Source organism: Uranotaenia lowii, chromosome 3, assembly GCF_029784155.1.
Source record: "Uranotaenia lowii strain MFRU-FL chromosome 3, ASM2978415v1, whole genome shotgun sequence".
NCBI lineage: Eukaryota > Metazoa > Arthropoda > Insecta > Diptera > Culicidae > Uranotaenia > Uranotaenia lowii.
Genome location: NC_073693.1, coordinates 114,634,868 through 114,655,708, shown reverse-complemented (window position 1 = coordinate 114,655,708; position 20,841 = coordinate 114,634,868). Strand labels below are relative to the sequence as shown.

The 20,841-nt window shown below is 38.8% G+C and overlaps 3 protein-coding genes and 1 long non-coding RNA gene across 4 annotated transcripts; 2 read left to right on the top strand and 2 right to left on the bottom strand.

Moving 5' to 3' along the window:
* The first annotated feature begins 2,452 nt into the window (after positions 1–2,452).
* Positions 2,453–3,096, top strand: LOC129756234 (uncharacterized). Its single transcript, XM_055753048.1, has 2 exons — positions 2,453–2,725; positions 2,793–3,096. Exons 1-2 carry the CDS (start codon positions 2,575–2,577, stop codon positions 3,029–3,031), a joined length of 390 nt encoding a protein of 129 aa, XP_055609023.1. The 5' UTR covers positions 2,453–2,574; the 3' UTR covers positions 3,032–3,096.
* A 51-nt stretch (positions 3,097–3,147) lies between these two features.
* LOC129756233 (39S ribosomal protein L54, mitochondrial) lies at positions 3,148–3,776 on the bottom strand. The gene is made up of 2 exons (XM_055753047.1): positions 3,545–3,776; positions 3,148–3,478 (listed from the first exon to the last, which is right to left on the bottom strand). The coding sequence occupies exons 1-2, from the start codon at positions 3,639–3,641 to the stop codon at positions 3,177–3,179; spliced, it is 399 nt and encodes a 132-aa protein (XP_055609022.1). The 5' UTR covers positions 3,642–3,776; the 3' UTR covers positions 3,148–3,176.
* Positions 3,777–4,366: 590 nt separating this feature from the next.
* On the top strand, positions 4,367–4,977 carry LOC129756238 (uncharacterized). The gene is made up of 3 exons (XR_008739419.1): positions 4,367–4,663; positions 4,728–4,823; positions 4,881–4,977. It is a non-coding gene; the product is annotated as an uncharacterized LOC129756238 (long non-coding RNA).
* A 2,550-nt stretch (positions 4,978–7,527) lies between these two features.
* On the bottom strand, positions 7,528–20,792 carry LOC129756228 (F-actin-capping protein subunit alpha). Its single transcript, XM_055753043.1, has 3 exons — positions 20,618–20,792; positions 18,343–19,192; positions 7,528–8,416 (listed from the first exon to the last, which is right to left on the bottom strand). Exons 2-3 carry the CDS (start codon positions 18,587–18,589, stop codon positions 7,794–7,796), a joined length of 870 nt encoding a protein of 289 aa, XP_055609018.1. The 5' UTR covers positions 18,590–19,192; positions 20,618–20,792; the 3' UTR covers positions 7,528–7,793.
* Between the last annotated feature and the right edge of the window lie 49 nt (positions 20,793–20,841).

Sequence of the window (20,841 nt, the reverse complement as noted above, 5' to 3'; positions counted from 1 at the left end):
TATCATCAAGGAGCATTTTTCTTAGCATGCTTCCAACGATATTGCCCATTTGAAACGTATGGTACTGGTGGTCCACGTTTCTTCCTGTTCCTGTGTTCCAGATGTCTCTGCGTTTTCTGCTCCATGGTAGGCCCAACCACTTTATGTTTTTGATCATTTTAATGTTTTTATGTTAAAATGATGAAAAGCATGAACAAAGACAAGAAGAATAATAATTCACGTTTATTGTTCTTTGGGACTCAGACATAAGTTCTGGCTGTGGAAGTACGATTAGTGATTAGTGATTAGTGATGAACAGAAACCAATTTTTGGGAGCCTAAAATTTGATTCTGAATCGGCTTATTTGTTCGATAAAAATCAATTTTTCAAATATTTTTCTTCTCGATTTTAATGGAATAGATCCAAAATTTGCCTGGATATTGGCCGGATTCAGAAGTAAATTAAAAAAATTGCTCGGCTTAAACATGGTTCGAACATAAAATAGCCCAAATATGCCCGGCCCGGACACTTGCGAAAAAATTCTAATAAGTACGCAGTTTATTGTTCTTGATTTTTAATTTGGATCATCATTGGGATGGAATCCTTATTCGAATCTTGGTTTTGCATTTCAAACTAAAAAAAATGATTTTTCATATTCAAAACTTTAAACTCTATTACTATTAAATAGGTAATTGAAAAAAAAAAACATATTGAAACTCATGAATTCAGAATCAATAAAAGATTTCTGGTTGAAGGTTCTGATCAAAATTCGCTTTTTGGTTTAAAATTCACAGGAATTCTTATCTGGAGTTAAGATTCAGACTTTGAATGTAGGCTCAAAATGCAGAATTCAGACTCGGAATTAAAATTCTAAACTCGTATTCAGATTCGACTCGAATTTAAGTTTTATAATTAAGATTTGTAAGTATATTAATATGAGGATTTCATTCAGAATTAAAATTGAAAGAGATCGCGGTTTTTGGTTCTTGATTCATAATTTAAATTAAAATTATTTTTATTTGAAACTCATTTGTAATTCTAATTTCTGATTTTTTTAAACATTTTCACCAATGTTTAAAATGGTTATTTAAGTAAATACAAAAATAATTTATTTGTTTCGATAATAGCCGTTTTAACATCTTTATGTCATTAGCAACTTTTATCAACGATGCATTCGGCGGACAGTCATAAAAGTACTTATCCGGTACAACTGAGTTCGATGTTTACTCTTGGGATCAAACTCACGGACATCAGCTCAGGAGGTAAATGACATGCCAACTGAGCTATTTCATAAGTGTTAAAGATTCATGAGAAATTGGCATCTCCTAGGACTTTTTTTTTAGAAGTTATGAATTGAAATAAATAATTTTTTATGTGAAATATCTTCAACCTGAATAATTAGATAGTACCTACACTTTTTTTCACTATTCTTTGTGTTCAAGCTAAAATATTACAGGAAAAATGTTAATAAAACTCTCCCGCCCCACGAGCCAGTTCTTCCTACGGCCCTTAGTATGGACTTATTTTCCTAGTGGCTCCAGAGAGTTATTGCATTTGATAACTACACTGATAATATGTGAATACCTCAGTTATGCCAAGCTAGGATTCACTGAAACTCTAATGAAACCTCGTTTAGACAACATTTCAAAACCAGTTCCGAGTGCATAAGATGCCACTTTTCTTTTAGGAATAATCCACTGCCAAAATTTGGCATCATTGTGCGGTCAATTCCCTTTTAAAAATGCTGAACAAAGAAGGCATCCTTAGCTTTCATCGAAATTCAAACTTGGCATAACTGTGGTATCGTGTATTAAAGTAGAGAGCAAAATGTTTGTATTGTATTACATTAATTCGAGCAAAATGATACCATATTTTACCAACAACAAATAAAACATAAATGTTGCCTTATTCAGCTATCATAGTAAAATCAACAGTTTATAGTGCTATAATTTTGGAATTGATTCTTTACTATGGTATTGATTTGCCACAGTTGACAGAAACCAGTTGAAACCGATTTCTACAACCGTTGAACGAAGCTAATGTTGATAAAAAATTCATTCATGAATGAGATCCCACGGAACTCACTAGTAGTGCTGCCAGGAGCGTCAACTATTCTGAATTCGACATAATCCAAAAATTGGTTTCACTCTTAAATGTCTTCTCTCTGTAGAAAAAAACAGCATATTGCTTGAACAAGATCTTAATGAAATCTTTAAATGTGGTAAACGTAAGTTAATGAAGAATAATTAAAATTTGTTTATTTATAAAAAAATACGGCAACCTTGATTTGATAGTTTTGTTTTCGAAACTTTCGAAGGCCTTCAAAAGGTCACAAATGTGGAATTGGGTAGAATACGATTAACAATTTAATAGTCTTCTGAACCGTTTCGTATTTAAAAAATTCAGTACAAAATCTTTTTTAAAAAAGTTTTTGAATACATTTTTGATATATTTTCATGGTTTTTGTAATATTAATACTGAGACGACTTTTTGAAACCCTATGATGGAGATTTAAATTAAAACAATCACCAGCTCCGAAATATTAAAAAAAATAACTTACGTATTTTATAAAAGGAAACATATTTAAACAGCAAAATGGTGACCACGAAAACGTTATTCAAGGCGGCCACATACATTGCCATCGGTGGAATATCAGCAGCTATGATTATGAAATCCAAACTGGAGGACAGAGTCCGAGATCAACCGTACTATCGTGACTCGATGAAATTGCTACGCGCCCATGCCGGTAAAGTGTTCACAAATCAACCACTTGAATCGTTTTTTTTTAAAGAGTAATGTTTGACTAATTTCAGGAGCAATCCAAATACTGGGTGAGCCAATCAAGGATATGGGATTCGATTTTGGCGAGGAATCGAAGAAGTTTGGCGATGGAAAGATTGACGGTTTCACGGTACCGGTTAAAGGAAGCAAACAAAAGGGGAAGTACTATTTCTGGGCTGAACATCACCAGGACAAGTGGACTATTACTAAAGCTGAACTCGAGCTGGATAACGAGCCGGATCGGCGTTTGATGATTCGGAAAGCTGAATAAATTATGTTAATACTAAAGATTGTAAATATTAGATGCTGTGTATCATACTCTTATTTGTGTCTTTCATAGGGACTTTCGGCAGTAATGATGGAATAAGCTAAGGTTTTTTTTCAAAACAAAATGTTTATTACTCATAGCTAGAAAACTAAAACTTCTTCAGCTTAGCCAGTTTGTTATTCCGCTGCAGGGCTAATCGTCGTAGCTTTCGCCAGTAGGCTTTGGTGTCGGGATCCAGTTCTTCTAGTGTTAGAGGTTTACCCACGTGCAAGCTCCATAACCAGTCTGGATATTCCGAATCCGGTTTCAGCTTGATATCTTCGCCCGTTTTAAGCAGATTGCTTCCACACACGTAGTTAACCAATTTGTTAGCATCGGTTTCAACTGGAATCACCTTTTTCTCCACCACCGGTCCCAACTTGCCGAGTTTTTTCTTCTTGGAACCGAGTGCTGTAAATTTTCATTTAATTAAACATTGTTTGAGAAGGCCGATATTTTTCAACAGTATTAACTTACCTCCACCCGGCTTAGGAGTTGCATAATTCCTGACCGAATTGACTCCTAACAAACAACGCCTCACGATCGTTTGCGTACTGAACACTAGGTTGTTCATAATTGAAATTTTTAAGGAGTATGTTTGTGAACTATATTTAAACTGTTCGGTTTTGTTTATTGATTGTATTTCCTATTTTTAACAAATAAAATCAGGGACTTTTTTTTAAATTCACATGTTCTGTCAAATCGTGTTGATACTATTTTCAAAACAAAGGCACTCATTTATAAAGAGATAACAGAGAGGGAGAGAGAGAATTAAGTGAATCCCGATGAACGCGAACAAGAGCCTGAAGTTTTCATAAGGTCTTAAAAAGAACTAATACCGTATTTGTTTATGCCGAGTGTTGCACTAGTGCACCACTAGGTGCTGTCAAACTGCACTGAACTGAATTGGGCGATTAACGGCGTGTTCGTAAACTGATTTGTTTGGGTGATGCATCAATTTGTTTGATAGATGTCAAATCACCTTCCAATGCTTTTGCATACAGTTTGTTTAATTTACGAACGCCAACATCGATAGAAAAAATCACTTCGATAGAAAAAATCAATTTACGAACACGCCGTAAATTTATAGTGTCATTTTAATAAATCTTATTATTCACAGTCAAATTTTAGCTACTAAATTACCCTTTCAAAAATATAAGAAAATCCAATAAATTATATCTGGCTCACTCACTTGGTGAAATGTATAGGACAATCCAATAATTATTAAACTAAATAGGGTTATAAAATTTAAAGGGTCAATCTGATAAATCTCATCATTCAGTGTGTGATAGAAGTTAACGATAAATCCATTACGAAATATAGACAAATCCAATGAATATCAAAAGCTGTTATACCTAGGAAAACATATATAAAATTCTAATACATTTCATCATTCTGAAGTTAGTACACATGCTGGCGTGCCTGAGTCGTGATCCGTATCAATCTCTGTTAATTTGTTTGGGAAACATAATCCCAGAAGAACGATTGTTTGTGTTTTAGCCAGTAGTAATTTTTCGCCGGAGGATTTTACCAGTTGAGTGGCAGCAAAAATAACTTAAATTTCATCGCTGTGATATAAGCCAATCATTTATAAGCGTAAGTTAGAAAAGTGGAATGGCTGAACTTCTTGGTGTTAATATTTTCATATTTATTCTAACAGGTAAAACACGGGTCTAAAAATGAGGGACAGCAGCGAAGGAAAACAGATCCGGACTTCAGCGAGAACGTGCACGGTTCCATTCTTCGCCATGCATAGGTAGTTCATATTTTAAAACATAATTCGTTTGAAACTTAATACGGATTTTTTTTCCAGGAAACTCCAATCCACCAGAACAACAGCACCCAATCCGCTGAATCTGGATTCATGTACCAGCCAGGATCAACATGCATCAGGCATGAAACTGTGTCCCACCATCCATGAAAAGTGTTTGAAGTGCAGTGCAGTGTTACTTTTCAAATATCTTGATTTTTTAATAAATGTTTAAATAAAATAATTTTGGTTAAATTTGTTTATTTGAATAAATAAGATGAGAAATAGAAATTAAATTTCAGGTATATTTGATTTCAATGATGGAACCATTCATTACACTAGTTTAAATAATAAATCGTAATAATTCTGCTCTCTATTAACATTCATTGAAAATTCTGATAAAATAAATCATTTTTCTTCTGATAAAAAGTATTGGATTTTCTTTTAGTGCGAAAACACTAAAATTCCTAATAAACCTTATAGCCGGATTTTGTTCAGTGTGTTTGTTTATTCGGACGGTGTTGCACTGGTTTTGACCTGTCGGAGTTCTGCTTACGGACGGTGGCCCACTGATAATTTTGCCAGTGTTGCGAGAGAGCGTGTGAGTGAGTGAGGTAGCAATACACTGGCGACGATTTGTGTTTGTTTTTGTCGGGTACGGTGGAGCACTGATCGAGGGGAGAAAACAAATACGGTATAAGACTCCACAAAATTTAATAAACTAAATGTTACAATTTTTTGAATTAAAATTGTATAATTATTTTGAACTGACAACAACATTGATGTAAATTTGTCAAATATAAGGAAACAAGTGTAACATATTAAGAATATATGCGAAAACACCACATTATTTAAATAAAATAGGTGAAACATGACAAGTTTATTGATTTCTTTTTTGTTCAAGTTTCTATATGTTTTTTTAAACTTTGAAGATCTGGAATTCGTTCTACCTGACACGTTTTACTGATCGCTGTTATAATTTTTAAGATGCAATATATGTTTTATAAGATTAACCAATTCTGTCAAGTATGTAGCCAGTAGATAGCAATTTTTGATTGTTTGGATTTCGGACGCATGGAGCTTAGTCACTGGACTGATTTTTATATGAATTTTTATTCAATTTTTCATATATATGTAATAATAATTAAATATACATTATTTTATTTACTTTTTTCGATTTAATATAGTTATTTTTGTTTCCTCCCTTGCGTCTGTATTCGGTTTTCATCTTCTCTTCCTGTCAATCATTTTAATCTACTTTCTCATAATTATTTAACGGTTATATGTGTGTGTGTTTGTCGTTCCTGCTAATTGTTGTTTTCCTTTAACAGTTTTCATGTGTTACCCAACATTCGAATATCTGTACCATATGCTTTTATGTTTTTCGTGAAAGTACCGCTCAGTTCGGTTTCCGGTTAAATTTTGGAAAAAGTAAAGCAACTCCTGGAAAACCCAACAAAGGTTATTCCATTCTGGAAATCCTGTGAAAAATGAGAAATTGCATTCGTTTTAACTTACTTTAAACAGTTACATATGGTACCTGCATATTCGCTCATATGGGAAATGTAATATTATCATGTGAGTAGGTGTATTTTAAATTGTTTTTTTTTATAATGTCAAATAAAAAAAAGACCTGTCTGTCTATTTTCGTTTCGCTTCAGTTATTTACGTTTTTGTTCTTGGCTATTACTTTTCACGGTGCGATTTCCAGCATTATTCGTGAATTTTTATCGCTGTTCAGTAGCTTAAAACGTTAATTTTGCCCAATTCTGTCATAATGAAAAGTGTGCTTATCTGTGTGTGTTTGTGTGAGCGCTCGGTTCAGTTCAGTTATTCCACAGAGAAGTTATTCATATACATAGAATGTTGGCGAATCGTTTTTTCTCTATCATCGTTAGTAAGTAAAGTTTCAAACGAAACACTGCTATTTCTTAGATTGGGAAAAATACACTTTCGTTGAACTATCTATCGAAGGTTTAATTTTGGCTTTTAATCTGCTGAGCATTGAAAAAATGTTAAACTATTGTTAAATACCGTCGCCTTAATAAAGTTTTTGATACCATTTGCAGATGAAGTAAAAAAATTAAACCAATCAGCCGACTAGTGCAAAAAATGCAATATTGAAGTCAGCCAATGACAAAAAGTTTAAAGCAGTCAAGCAAATGTGTTAAAAATGATTAGAAAAGTTTAATAAAAGGTATCTTTCAATCAACTTTGCTCTGTATTTGCTGCTATCTGATAAATCTGGTTTATTATGTCGAAATGAAAAAAAAATCATCACATGATTACCGTTTTCATAATTATTTGAAAGTTGCTGTTAACTACCTTCGGTTGTACAATTTGCATAACGACACTGTATGTTATGTTTTTTTATAAACCTTCTAAATCTATTTAGTACAACAGCCGGACAGCAAAAGGGTGCGCGGTGAGTTCGAATTTCGATCTGATTTGCTTTAGGATATTATGTTTTTGTTTATTTCACTAGCTGTGTGTCTATAATTTTTAAGAGTCTTAGTTAGTCGTGCCTAAAATGTCTGCTTTGTTCTAATATAATTGATTCTTTCATTCGTTATCTGACTACTATTGATACAATTTCTATTCCTACTTTCATACTCTCTCAGCGTGGTTTTATGAAAACTGATTTTCATCGCATTTAGCATCTGTTCGAGAGACATTAAATATGTTATACGAAAGAACGAAACGATTAGTGTTGGGATTTCGTGATTTTTATTTGTAAAAAAACAATGCTAATCCGATGTTTGCAAGTTCTAAATTTTGAAATTGTTTTGTTGAATTTGTTATAATAATCTGGTATAATTGCCGTTTCAGTTTGCACAATTATTGTGAGCTCTGCACATTCACGACCACGATTTGACGTTTTTTCATCAACGAGGCACACAAACAGACACGCACACATACACACACAGAGCAACAAACCCTTTCTATCTGACCGTAAACTAGGAGCTCTGTCTCACTTTACTGCGTTTTCAGTTCCTTACCGATACTGTACGACACTATCTTACTCCAATCGATTTTCGTTCTGGTTACCGGCAGTTGTCTCCGCAGGGCCTTGAACGTCGTGTCTGACATGGTCTGATAGTTCTCCGATATTGCCGCCTGGTAGTCATGTTCGCTTTCCTCGATCAGTCGGATGATTTCTTTAGCAGTGCTGGCTTCGTTTGTGATGACTACCTGCTCCCGGAACTCCTTCGACGAAACCAGCTGCACGTTTCCGTCCTCGTAGTAGTGTACCTGCAGCTTGAGCGATCCCTTTAGCTCGGCCGTTCCACCGCCGGACACCGGGAAACTGATGGACCACACGGAGCGCCACCGACCGTTCCAAAAGTTTTTCGGCTGGAACTGGTGATCTTCGATGCAAACGTGTAGGGTGATTTGCCCGTTGTTGGTGCGCCCAAACACGGAACATGACCCGTTGCGGTAGTGATTTGCACTGTACGTGAGCGCTTCAATGTCCAGCATTGCACGCCACTGTTCTGAGGTGAGATCGCCGTCGCTGTTCTGCAAGTCGGACGCTTCTTTCCTCAGGTGGTCAAATTTGAAGCTTTGTTTCGATCGTGGGTCAAAAAAACGGCCTCCACCTGGAAATGGTATGAAACAAGTGTTAAGAACAAGAATGAAATTGGAAATACCTATATTATTCGAAAAGTTATTCTTATCTGAACACTTGTCTACCCAAGTAGGTAACTTTAAGATATCAAAAATTCAAGGAAAGTGTTGATCGTAGTAATCGGAGAATTAATAATTGGTCATAGTAGTCCGATCAGTTTTTGATCGGGTACCCACTCGTGTACACACGCGCTTTGTATAGTGCAAGACTATTTAATCGAATTTATTGCCAAATTCTTCCGTAAATTTTTATTCGGACAAAACGTTCTGCAGAAGTGATCGCCACTTTACGGATTTCAATCCAAATTGGTCCGTTTATGCTGCAGAAATTGTGAAATTTTCCGAAAACATAGCCGAATCCTTCTCTATTTACATTCTGTGGTAACCCGAGTAGAAAAGTACCTGAAAATACTGTTTGCCGTAGCGTTGAAATCGCTCCAGTGTTGTGAGTTGTAGAGGTCATGGCGTGCATGGATCCAGATCCACCGGACGACAGAGGCTCGATCCCAGCGTGGATGGCCAATAATGAGAATGATGGGATTTTACGCATACTTCTTTTGCAAGCGGCATCTGATAATGATGAAAAACGACCACCCCTTCCTCAAAATCCCTTCCTAATCTCGCGATCTGTCTACTCAATTGTCGGCCACGGAAACCGGCATTTAGTTACTGCAGTCAAGGAAGCAAACGGTAGCCGTTACGTTTTGCGTACGAAATCACCGGAAATCTACAGCAAATTACTCAAGATGACTCATCTTATGGACACTGACCGAACTTGCGTAGAAGTAGTGGACCACCCAACTCTTAGCTTCACAAAAGGAGTAGTCTTTGAGCCAGATACTAAGGACTGGGATGATAGTGATCTGTTAAAGGAACTGTCGCATGAAGGTGTCACTGAAATTAAACGAATCACAAGTAAGGACAAGAAAACCGGCGCTATTAAGAACACACCCCTTCTTATTCTCACGTTCAAAGGAACCAAAAGGCCGAAACATATACATTTCGGTATGCTTCGGATCAACGTTCGAACTTATTACCCGTCCGTGCTACAATGCCGCAGCTGCGCTGCCTACGGACACACCCGTAAGCACTGTTCGAGCGAAGCGGTGTGTTTCAATTGTTCGCAAAAACATAGTCTCGACAAGGACACGGATTGCCCAAACCCAGCATACTGCTACCATTGCGAAGGAGCCCACTCTCCGATCAGCAAGAGCTGTCCGGTCTTCCGGAAGGAGGAAGCAGTGGTTCGAGTCAAGATTGACAAAAACGTCACCTACCGCGAAGCTCGTGAAGAGGTTCTAAGAACTACTTCTCAAAACAGCTATTCGAGCCAATTACAACACCGACTTCACGAACAGTCCGATAAAGACCGGCAAATACAACTGCTTCAGAAAGAAGTTGAAAAGCTAAGAGATCAGCTTAAAGAGTTCGCTCTTTTGCGATCCCAGCTCGAGGCCCTACAAACAGTACACCAAGCAGCAATTAAAGTAAATCAACAACCGGAAAAAAGAAAACCCAGTCCAAAACCATCCGAATCACCTTCGAAGGCGAGAGTTTCTCGTAGAGATTCTGGAAAAAAAGTTCCTTCAATCAATCAAACGCCCTCACAGAATACTAGACAACTCAACAACCAATTCACCCCAAACACTCAAAAATATCCAAACCGTAGTCTCAGCAGAAAAAGATATATGCCGACCTCCCCTACAAATCAACACGACAAAACGGCAAAGAAGCCCCTTCAAGACCATCCGATAGAAGATATTCGCATGAGGAACACTAGTAACTCTTCAGACGACGACTATGACGAATAATCCCGCACATTCTATAACGGACTTCAATACGATACCTGTACCATCAACCACATCGGATAACGACCACAGCAACGAAATAGGCTCTCGAGAATGGAACAATCAGGAATTAAGCCAAAATTCGGATTTGGCAAGCAGGCATCCAGCAAACAGGCATTACTCTGTGTCAGCTGTTGCAGAAAATGTACCAATGACACCGTATGAACCGCTTACTGCAGCAGCTGACACGGGGGACATGCCTTCCTTGGCAAGTATTTCCCTATTAAACCCTCAAGCAACCCACCCAGCCGATTTGTTTCTCATAGATAGCACCACCACCAACACTGGAAATTGGCACCACCTAAACAGCCCCCCATCACCACACGAGATGATTCTCAGCCCTTCTAGAATCTACACCCTCTCTACAATCCATCACACCTCATCAACTTCAAGCAGGAATCCAGCACACAAGCACCTCCCCGTGTCAGCATTAACCGAATCTACACCACCGATTACTCCTCAACAACTTCCGGTGACTACTGACACGGGGGAGCTGCCTTCTCTGGCAAGTATAACAACACCTTTCATCAATGCGTTAAACTCAGCCGACCACCTTTCCTTAGACTCAACGGAACCGGAAGCACCTGCCACTTTTGCACTACAGTGGAATATTCGGGGTTTACGAACGCACCGCAGTGAACTTCAACTCTTAATCTCCAAATTCCGACCTTCGGTGATTTGTCTTCAAGAGACAAATGCAGGTTCCCACAACATGGATTCGAATTTCATCGGCAGCAACTATCATCTTCTACTGGGAGCGTGTTCTACTCACAGCAGGCAAGGCGCAGCATTAGCTGTCAAAGATGGAATACCCTTTCAACGGCTTTCGGTCAGTACGGACATACAAACCGTAGCAATCCGTATCTACTCACCTGTGGAGATGACACTGGTTTCAGTTTACCTACCACCCAGCGAAAATGATGCCATAGACAGACTAAACACTCTTGTTACTTCTTTACCCAAACCGCTCATGATCCTAGGAGATGTAAATGCTCACCATGTTGCGTGGGGCAGCTACATTTCAAACAGGTTCACGCAAGCTGCAACCAGAGGAAATCAATTGTTGGAACTGGTAGTAGATAACGAGCTTGTCGTTATGAACGATGGTTCACACACACGCGTCGACTCAGCAACAGGCAAATCCCAAGCAATGGATATTTCGATCTGTTCATCGACCTTATCCAGCATGTTTACCTGGCAAATTCTTTCAGATACCTCTGATAGCGACCATTACCCAATACTTATACGAAGCTATGGTAGCAGCGGAGATCCAATGCGGCATCGGAAATGGATTTACAATCAAGCCGATTGGGAAGGTTTCGGTAAAATTACTGAAGAAACACTGATCCCTGGCGAAGTGCTTACAGCAGATGAGTTTACTAAACGTTTAATTGAGGCAGCAGAAAAAACCATCCCGAAAACCAGTGGCAAACCTGGAAGAAAAGCAGTTGCCTGGTGGAGTCCGGATATCGCATCTGCTGTCAAAAAACGTCGCAAAACGCTTCGATTCCTGAGAAGGCTCAACGATAACGACCCCCGAAAACCGGAAGCACTTATTCAATTCCATGATGCGAGGTCTGCTTGCCGGAAAATTATAAACGAGGCAAAACAAAAATCATGGGAAGATTTTGTACAGAGCATTAACCCAGAAACCCCATCTTCCGAAGTATGGAATCGAGTGAACCGTCTACAGGGCAAACGAAATACCTCCAAGATCATCCTTCGACTGCCAGCTGGAGCGACCAGTGACGGTCTAACTGTTTGTAATGCACTAGCAGACGATTATGAACAACGTTTTTCGAACACAAGTTGTCCTAGAAGACTTCAAAATCAGACAATATCCATGTTCATTACAGTTGACCGACCATGTCTGGGAGAAAAATACAACCAAGACTTTGGAATGCAAGAATTGCTTTGGGCATTGGAACGACGTGGAGGTAACTCCACTGGTCATGACAACGTTGGATACCCCCTATTACAAAAAATGCCGATACCATCCAAACGGGCACTCCTAGAGCTCTACAATCGAATATGGACTTCAGGTCAATTTCCGCAATCTTGGCGACAGGGTGTTGTTATTCCGGATACAGACCAATTACACTCCTTAGCTGCATAGGTAAAATACTAGAGCGTATGATTAACCGTCGTCTTATCACTCATCTTGAGTCCACAAACCGGTTAGATCGTCGCCAGCATGCGTTCCGCGCCGGTCAAGGAGTCGACACCCACCTGGCTCAGCTTGAAAACCTCATAAAGTTTAACGATTCAGAACACATTGAACTTGTTTCACTTGATATTTCCAAAGCATTTGACACAACGAACAAGGTACACATTCTAGAAACTCTGAAAAAATGGAAAATTAAAGGTCGCCTATTAAATGTTTTGTGTAGTTACCTACAAAACAGAACCTTTAGGGTATCTGCCAATGGATCGCTCTCAAGCTCGCGAACAGCAGAAAATGGAGTTCCTCAAGGATCAACACTATCCGTAACACTGTTTTTAGTAGCCATGCAACCGCTGTTCGACGTCATTCCAGAAAACATTGAAATCCTTCTTTATGCAGATGATGTGCTTCTCATTGCAAAAGGCACAGACAAGAATAAAATTCGCCAACAATTGAGGGCAGCTGTCAACGCTGTCATTAAGTGGACAAAAAACGTAGGTTTCACAATATCGGCTCCTAAATCAAAACTGATACACATTTGTGGCATTAAACATCGAAAGCGCAGTCGTCCTATTAAGCTTAATAATGAACCCATACCTCAAGTAAGGAAAATAAAGATTCTGGGAGTGCTACTGGATTCCAAATTGCTATTTCGCCAGCACTTTGCAGGTGTTAAGCAGAGCTGTGCAAATCGTATCAGGATTTTGAAAATACTTGGATACAAGCTGAAACGAAGTCATCGAAAGACTCTTCTTCAGGTTGGCAACTCATTGATTACCTCAAAACTTATGTATGGGGTTGGTCTAACCAGTTGCAATATTGATCTTATGGATGAAATGTTTTCTCCCGTTTACAACGAAGTTATAAGACTATCTTCTGGTGCTTTCCGCTCGAGTCCTGTTGAGTCCTTACTAGCTGAATCTAGTTGCTTACCATTTCGGCTTCTACTAACACAGAGACTGGCACAATTAGGAATTCGATTAATTGAGAAAGGTATCGATCGGTGTTCATCCGTTATCGATAGATCTAGGCAGATTTTCCAGTCAATCACCAACTCTGCTGTACCAAACATCTATCCAGTAGCAAGACTATCTGACCGTTTATGGCACGATCAAATGCCGAAAATTGACAAAACTCTACGAAAGAGCATCAAAGCAGGTAGTCATCGATCAGTTGTACTCCCGAAATTCAACGAATTCATAGCCAATAGATATTTAGGCCACGATCATATTTACACGGACGGTTCCAAACATGCCAATAAGTCAGGAGCTGGAATTTACACATCGCCAAGGAAAATCAGCCGTGCTCTACCAGGTGAATGCAGCATTTTCTCTGCTGAAGCGTATGCTTTAAACGTTGCTGCTCAAGAAGCGAACAGAAATCAAAACACTCTGATTTTAACCGACTCAGCCAGCTGTTTAGATGCACTTCTAAAAGGAAATTCGAAACATCCGTGGATCCAATCACTGGAGAATCTTTTAATAGATAAAAACATAACTTTTACTTGGGTGCCTGGTCATGCCGGAATACCCGGGAATGAAGAAGCAGACAAATGTGCAAATATTGCACGCATCAGCTCCACATCATCTGTTGACTCCAGAATTCCAGCTCAAGACGCTGTACGATCCATAAAAGCTATCATATGGATGACTTGGGAACATCGATGGCGTTTAAACCTAAGACAACATAAATATGCACCAACAAAATACGTAGACCAAAAATGTCCTTCCGACCAGCGCGTTCTCACAAGATTACGCATCGGGCACACTAGGCTGACACACGCTTACTTGTTTGAAAGAAGTCCTGCTCCAGTATGCCAGTTCTGCGGTGTACGAACTACTGTCCAGCACATTTTGACGGATTGCCACGGGTACAAAGAAGCTCGAGAAGAATACAACATAAATGGAACAGTTTACGAAATTTTAAAAAACGAAGACTTGCATGAAAAATCACTCATAAAATGTTTAAAGAAATGTAAACTCTACGAAACATTGTAAAACGATAATTAGCTAGACACGAATGCCATAATGCTGGTAAAGTGTCAAAAATAAAACCTAAAAAAAAAAAAAAAAAATAGTAGTCCGATGTTTAAGAATTGCAAATAAAGGCTGCCACACAATACAGCGTCGATCGTCGCGTCGCGTTGACATTTAATTTTGAGGATGCCATTTTCCGTTTGAGTCGCCACAATGGTGCGTCGGGTGCGTCGCGTCAGCGAAGGCATTGTACTAAAACGCAAAACTTGTTCTAAACGGCAGCGTTTTCGAGCGTCGACGTTTTGGTTTTGAAAAATATCAAAATTTAAGCGCGTCAGCATGGGTTTGAACTATTCGTATTTGATATTTTTCGTCAAAGATTGACACAAACAGATTCAAAATTCATATCATCGTCATTTTATCTCTTCGATGATACACATTTGTTGAAAAACGTCATTGAAATTTATTTTTAACATTATAATGATAATGATGAAATTACATATAAAGCGTTTTTTAGAAATATTAACTTGATTTGTATGTTCCCGTTTTTTTTTAAATAAAAATAAATGAAACATTTTGCGTTGGAGTTTGCGAGTTTTCTCTCAATATTTCCCTGTCAGCCCTGTCAGTGGACGCTATATTGTGGTGCGAAAATTGCACTGACCGAAATCTGGCTATAAGCTTTATCAGATTTTTTAGTGATTTTGCACTAAAAGAAAATCCAATACTTTTTACAACTGTATACACAAAATGAAATGCATAGATTTTCGTACCGATTATCTTTATTGGAAATTCCAATGAATGTTATAGTTTGTCGATTTGGTTTCAATTACTGTTCAATGCAATGAAATGAATGTTTTCGTTTTTTTCGGATTTCGTTCAAATGATTTATCGTGATTTGAGTTTTGATTTTTTTATTGCCAAATTATTTAGGTATAGCGGACGTGTGCATGGTTTAAACGAATATGTTCAGCTGAATGTGGTCGACGTTCCTTTTTCAAATGCTGGAACCTGCTCCTAATCCACCGTAAGTGATAAAAATTGCCGCTTGATGCACACGAGCATCGTTCCGGAAGTCGATCGCTCGTGCCGAGGTATTGGGTTGGCGTTCCGGGGGCGAAAATTGATTACCTTAAATAAAAATGAAAGAAATATTTCTACTGAACAAAAATGTTGGATATGATTTATTCTTACCTGAGGCTCGACGAAAATCTTGTTCAAATAATTTGAATATCCAGTTCTGGTGAAGTTCTTTCTCCGGAAGAATCTCCTCGATTGATCTGGTTGGTGCGCTTCTATTACACAACCGAAATACAGTTTTGCTGTGGAGAAAGCGATACGAAGGGTTTGAATAGTTGGAAAAAAATGGAACATTTTACTTACGTACCTGCTTCACAATCCAATAATCATTAATTTCCCGTTCCTTTTCCGTCCTTCACTAAATGATAGTCCGGTTTCAGTACAAATATGGAACAATTGGAACGGACAGCCGTCCTTCTTCGAAAATGTACAGCCTGATCCGAACATTATTGTTTCTGAATGTAAACAACATCTACTAAAAACTATACCTAATCAAATTTATGAAATTTATAAGATTTTCAGATATATTTTATTTGGTGTAGTATTGCAGAGCGAACGTATAAAATTTATTGGATTTTTGAATAGTTTTCTCTAGATACATCAGCGCCAAAAAATAATTGTACAATCTATTGGCTTTTATAATAAAGTTTATTGGATTTTCCAGTACTTTGTATCCATACTTCCTAAAATAAAAGCTATTAAAACCATCCAATAAATTTTATTGCCCGATTTGGTTTAGTGTGTAGAGTGCGTCGCGTCAGCGTTTTAGTACACAACGACGGCGTTGACAGCTGACGTGACGCGACGGACGACGCTGTATTGTGTGGCTGCCTTAAATCTCTCTTGTTTAGTATCTCGTTGAAACCACTCGCGTTTTCACTTACTCTCCGTTATTTTTCATAAGAAAGTATCTGCTGTGCAAAGTTGTGGATCAGCTGTGCTACCATGGGAAGGAAAGGGTTAAACTTAGGTATGGAACAATGGATCAATGATTGCTGATGACAGGTGATGATGATAAACGCGGTACAAATGTTTACACGGTAACCGAAGCTACTCTATTCCACTACTGAAACCCGCGTAAAAGGTTATGGGCCTGATGCGTCTGGATTAAGGAACAAAGAGTTAGTTAGAGAGGTACTTTCAATACTTGCGGTTAGCAAGTTCATCAGTGACCAGCGCAGAAGGACCAGCCAAGTCGAGGGGCCAGCCACAGCACCACCAGAGGGTCCATCCAGGAGCCAGAGGACCATGGCAGAAAGCCAGCCAGCAACCAGAATGGCGCCGAGGTCAGCCAGCGAGATGTCCCAGGCCAGCCAGGAGGTTCCGCCAGAGGTCGAGTCCGGGGAGGTTCGTGAACCGAGAGTGTTACGAGCCACGCTGCGGTTAGCAAGCGTGAGCTCACGTCCGACGGCCGGGAGGAGTCTTAGGATCAACGACCGGGCTGCACAGAGGTTCACAGGTCCAACTGCAGCAATACCCCGGATTAATTGGGGGGTGCTGATAGCCGAGAGGGTTATTCTCGTGCTTTGTGCGCTGTGGTCAGCATGAAAGTGCTGAGCGCGGAGGATCGTCAGCGCAGAAGCCATGAGATGCTCCAGGTCAGAGAAAGCGCAACTAAAGTTCTTCGCCAGAAGGTCGGGATTCGAGAGAGTTACTCTCGATGCCGTCACGAGTTATGCTGTGGTTAGAGCTCGGGATCTGTAACTCCTGATCAAAGAGTTGGAGTCGAGAAGATCATTTTCGTGCGTCTTCGATTAATGGCAATGTTCCGAAAATCAATCATTTTCGATTATCCATGCTTTACTGCATTAGAGCCAAAATATCGAAGCAGTAAATTTTTCCTTCTACAACCAAATCATATAAACAAACATGCATGACAACGACGCTTCTGTATTTGAAACATTCCCGCAAAACATGATGTGGTGAAGAAGGTTATGAGGGGTTAGTTTATTATTTTGAACTACATTCTGTCCATATTCAGCCGAAGTGAGTATAATGCAGCGCATAATGGTCTAACTAACGTCTCATGATCGCTTTCTATTCTACGCTGCCTTCTCTAAACTTGAAATTTTCTTCTTCAAACTATTCTAATTTTCATTTCGAGCGTCAGCTCCCCGAGCTATTTAATTAAACGCCACAAAAAAGTGTCTCGTTTATAATATAAATTTGAGATTAATTCGTAACTTACAAAATATATTTAAAATTTTGCGAAAGCATCAGAAAAAAAACATACAATCAATATAACTCTGAAGCTATTACATTGATTGCAGTACATATTTGACTCAAGAAGAGTTTTTTTGACCTCTGTTTGCTACATAGTTTTGAACCAAATCTACTTTCGCTTCAAATCACAAAACATAGGCCCAGCTTTGAGTTCGCTTGCTGAAGAACACGTAATCTTAACAGAGCAGATACCTACATATAAATTTTTATCGCACACGCATAGAGATCATGAGCTGTTGGCTGGTTTGTTGCTCGGCTGATAAGATAACAACAAACTGTGCGCTTCGTTGACACTCCCAAGAAAACAGCCAACAAACTAAACTGACCGAGCTGTATGGCCGAATGAGGGCATTGTGGAAAGTGAATTTGGTGTCATCCGAAAATAAACTTCTATCAATACCAAAACGATAGAACACCCGGCAGACAGTTAGATAAAAGTTTCTGAAAAGAATACAACGGTAGGAACAGTGGACCTGACTCTCTTAAGTCTATAAATATATTTCTTGTATTTTGCATTGTGTCTCTATGGTGAGGACACGAACAAGTGGATAGAAAAATGTTTGACTGGTCGTTTTCCGATAGTTTTAATAAAAAAAAGCACATCTTACCCAGATCATTGTACTCTGTCACCAAGACGGCTAGCTCGGAACCCTCGAGAATGACCGGTGTGAGCTGATCCTTGTTGTACTGGGCACAGGCTACGCTCGCCCCCTCCTTCAGCAGCTTGTCGTCACTCAGCAATTCGCGAACATCGTTGAAGACCTCATTAAATTCGCCGGGTGGGGCATGCAGGATGAAATCATTAACGATTCGAATCTTCTCCTGGTCGCTTAGGACTTCCTCACCATCTGCCATTTTTGACACAAAAGCTGATGTTATCGGTTTCCTTGTTATGCTTGGCTGGTTTCACTATCTTCCGACAGACAGATACTGCTGTACACAGCGAGCGACTCTTCTGGTTTTGGGCAAGCGAATCAGAGGGACCAGAACTCGGAAAGGTCACCACAAACACCACCAATAGTAATTTCACGGAATGATTCACCACGATTGTTCTTTGTTTTCTGTCAAACGCACGGAATGCTGTTTTTCGTTTTCTTTCAATCACTACGTTTTTCCAATAAAAGTTTCAACAAGAAATTTTTATCAAATCGTAACTTTGCGGTCCGGGAAAAAACAAGACACCGGAATAGAGGTACCGTTGAAAACTATCGCACACCGAAACAAGCAAAACGCTCTAGCTCGAACCGATGACGGCGATGGGATTGGCCCGATATGGACAACTTTTTGGGGCTGCCTTTGCTTTGCTTCCTTTGCACACTCCACCCCTCCCAGGTCCAATACTATCAAACAACGACGGCTGCTTTCGGAAAGGTTTCTCTCTTTCAGAGCAGGGACTCGCTCAGCGGGTACTCACAGCGGCACGGGAGCAGCAGAATTCACTGAGTCGATTCGGTGGTGCTGCCAGAAAAATAGATAAAAATAAAGAGGGTTAGGATTTAGTATTATCGAGCAATTTTTTCCTCTTTAGAATTAGGTAGTAATAAGTTAAGTTTTGTAAATCATGGAACAATAATGTAGGTAATATTTTTAAATCTCTTGATGACAAAGAAATGAAAAATATTGACTTGGCACCCCTGCATAAAATGTTTACCAGTCTGTCAAAAGTTTGTATGAGATGAGTGAATTTTCTCTTTACAAACACAAACAAAAATATTTCAGATGAGAGAAAACCCATGAGAGCCGTGGGTTACAAAAGATTATTTTAGGCAAAGATGGATTAGGACGAGATGGACCAACCTTGGTCCCAGTCCAAAAAGCAAAGGAAAAAAAAAAAGATGGATTAGAAATTCAGAGCAATGTTATAATTCAAAGATTATAAGAAATCAAGTTGTATACTCTAAGGAAGCTATTTTCAATACAATTTTACTGCCCTAGTTCGAAAGATGCATACATACTGCACATCTTAGCTCTCAAACATCTCTCGGGGAAACTCACTGGAAACGATAATGGCCATAACAGCAGCATGCAAGGATGTCAACCTTCCAGATTTGGTCTATTTTCCAACTAGATCTTCTGAACCACTGTCATAAATTTTTCTTAGGTTTCCAGGCATCCAGACTTTTGACATTTCTTCTAGACAATTCCAGACTTTTGGGTTTGAACATGAATTACAGTTCTACTAAATAATGGAAATACAAAATGTTTTTAGTAAAATGTCTATTTTCAGGACTATACGTGAAATGATAAGAATTTGCTTTTCATGTGTTTGAAAGATATTTTATAAAGGGGCATGCTGCGAAAATATATGTGAAACTACGGCTACTAGTTCAAAAGTCCAAGTCATTACATATAATATTTGCCATAAAAATATGATTATGATACGAGTGACAAGCAATTTGCCAAATTGCAAATCGAATTTGACGACCATTAAGGCCATAAAGGTCATCTACAAAGTTAGTTATCCAGGCATTTACTTAAAATCTTCCGACTTTTTTGAAAAAAAATTGGCATCTCTGGCTGCATGGCAAGGCAAGCAAGCTGACAACATTCTAGTACAACCTCTCCCCCGATTACATTTTGCTTCGTTGTTCAAGCGAGCAGCCTGATGGATGAGTAATTTTGGCCTACTTCTTCTTACTTCTGACTAAAAATCTTCTTGTCATTCGAAACAAGAAAATTTATATCCCGTTTTGGAAATGATACAGACAAGGTTGATTTCTAGCGATCCCATCAGCTGAAAAGGATCTGAACTGCTTGAATAGAGAAAAATGATAAGTGATGATGATACGAACTTTTCCTTCCGCATCTATAGTAAATTGCTCACACCCGATGAACCATCGCAGAACGGCCACAATTGTTTGAAGAAATATGAATCATTCATACCTGATAGCCGGTGAAATCGGGTTTCTCCACAATTTTGTAGAATATTTGCACCGTTTAGAGACAGATTTGCAAAATAACTCTAATGGAATATCCAAAATTTGCACTTAACTATACAACAACCATACAACCACGTCTGACTCCTGCCTGACTGCTTTTTTTTTAGCTTCTTTGCTTTCTGCTGCTGGCTGGCTGGATACTGAATTTGAGTGAATGAGCGAATCGCT

What these genes read in the sequence shown, in the direction of transcription:
- LOC129756228 (XM_055753043.1), bottom strand. Translation starts at nt 18,589, where the DNA reads ATGGCAGATGGTGAGGAAGTCCTAAGCGACCAGGAGAAGATTCGAATC. An exon ending in GACAGAGTACAATGATCTGG is followed by an intron (nt 8,417 to 18,342) that starts GTAAGATGTGCT and finishes TACCATTTCCAG; the next exon opens with GTGGAGGCCGTTTTTTTGAC.
- LOC129756234 (XM_055753048.1), top strand. Translation starts at nt 2,575, where the DNA reads ATGGTGACCACGAAAACGTTATTCAAGGCGGCCACATACATTGCCATC. An exon ending in ATTGCTACGCGCCCATGCCG is followed by an intron (nt 2,726 to 2,792) that starts GTAAAGTGTTCA and finishes GACTAATTTCAG; the next exon opens with GAGCAATCCAAATACTGGGT.
- LOC129756233 (XM_055753047.1), bottom strand. Translation starts at nt 3,641, where the DNA reads ATGAACAACCTAGTGTTCAGTACGCAAACGATCGTGAGGCGTTGTTTG. An exon ending in AACTCCTAAGCCGGGTGGAG is followed by an intron (nt 3,479 to 3,544) that starts GTAAGTTAATAC and finishes GAAAATTTACAG; the next exon opens with CACTCGGTTCCAAGAAGAAA.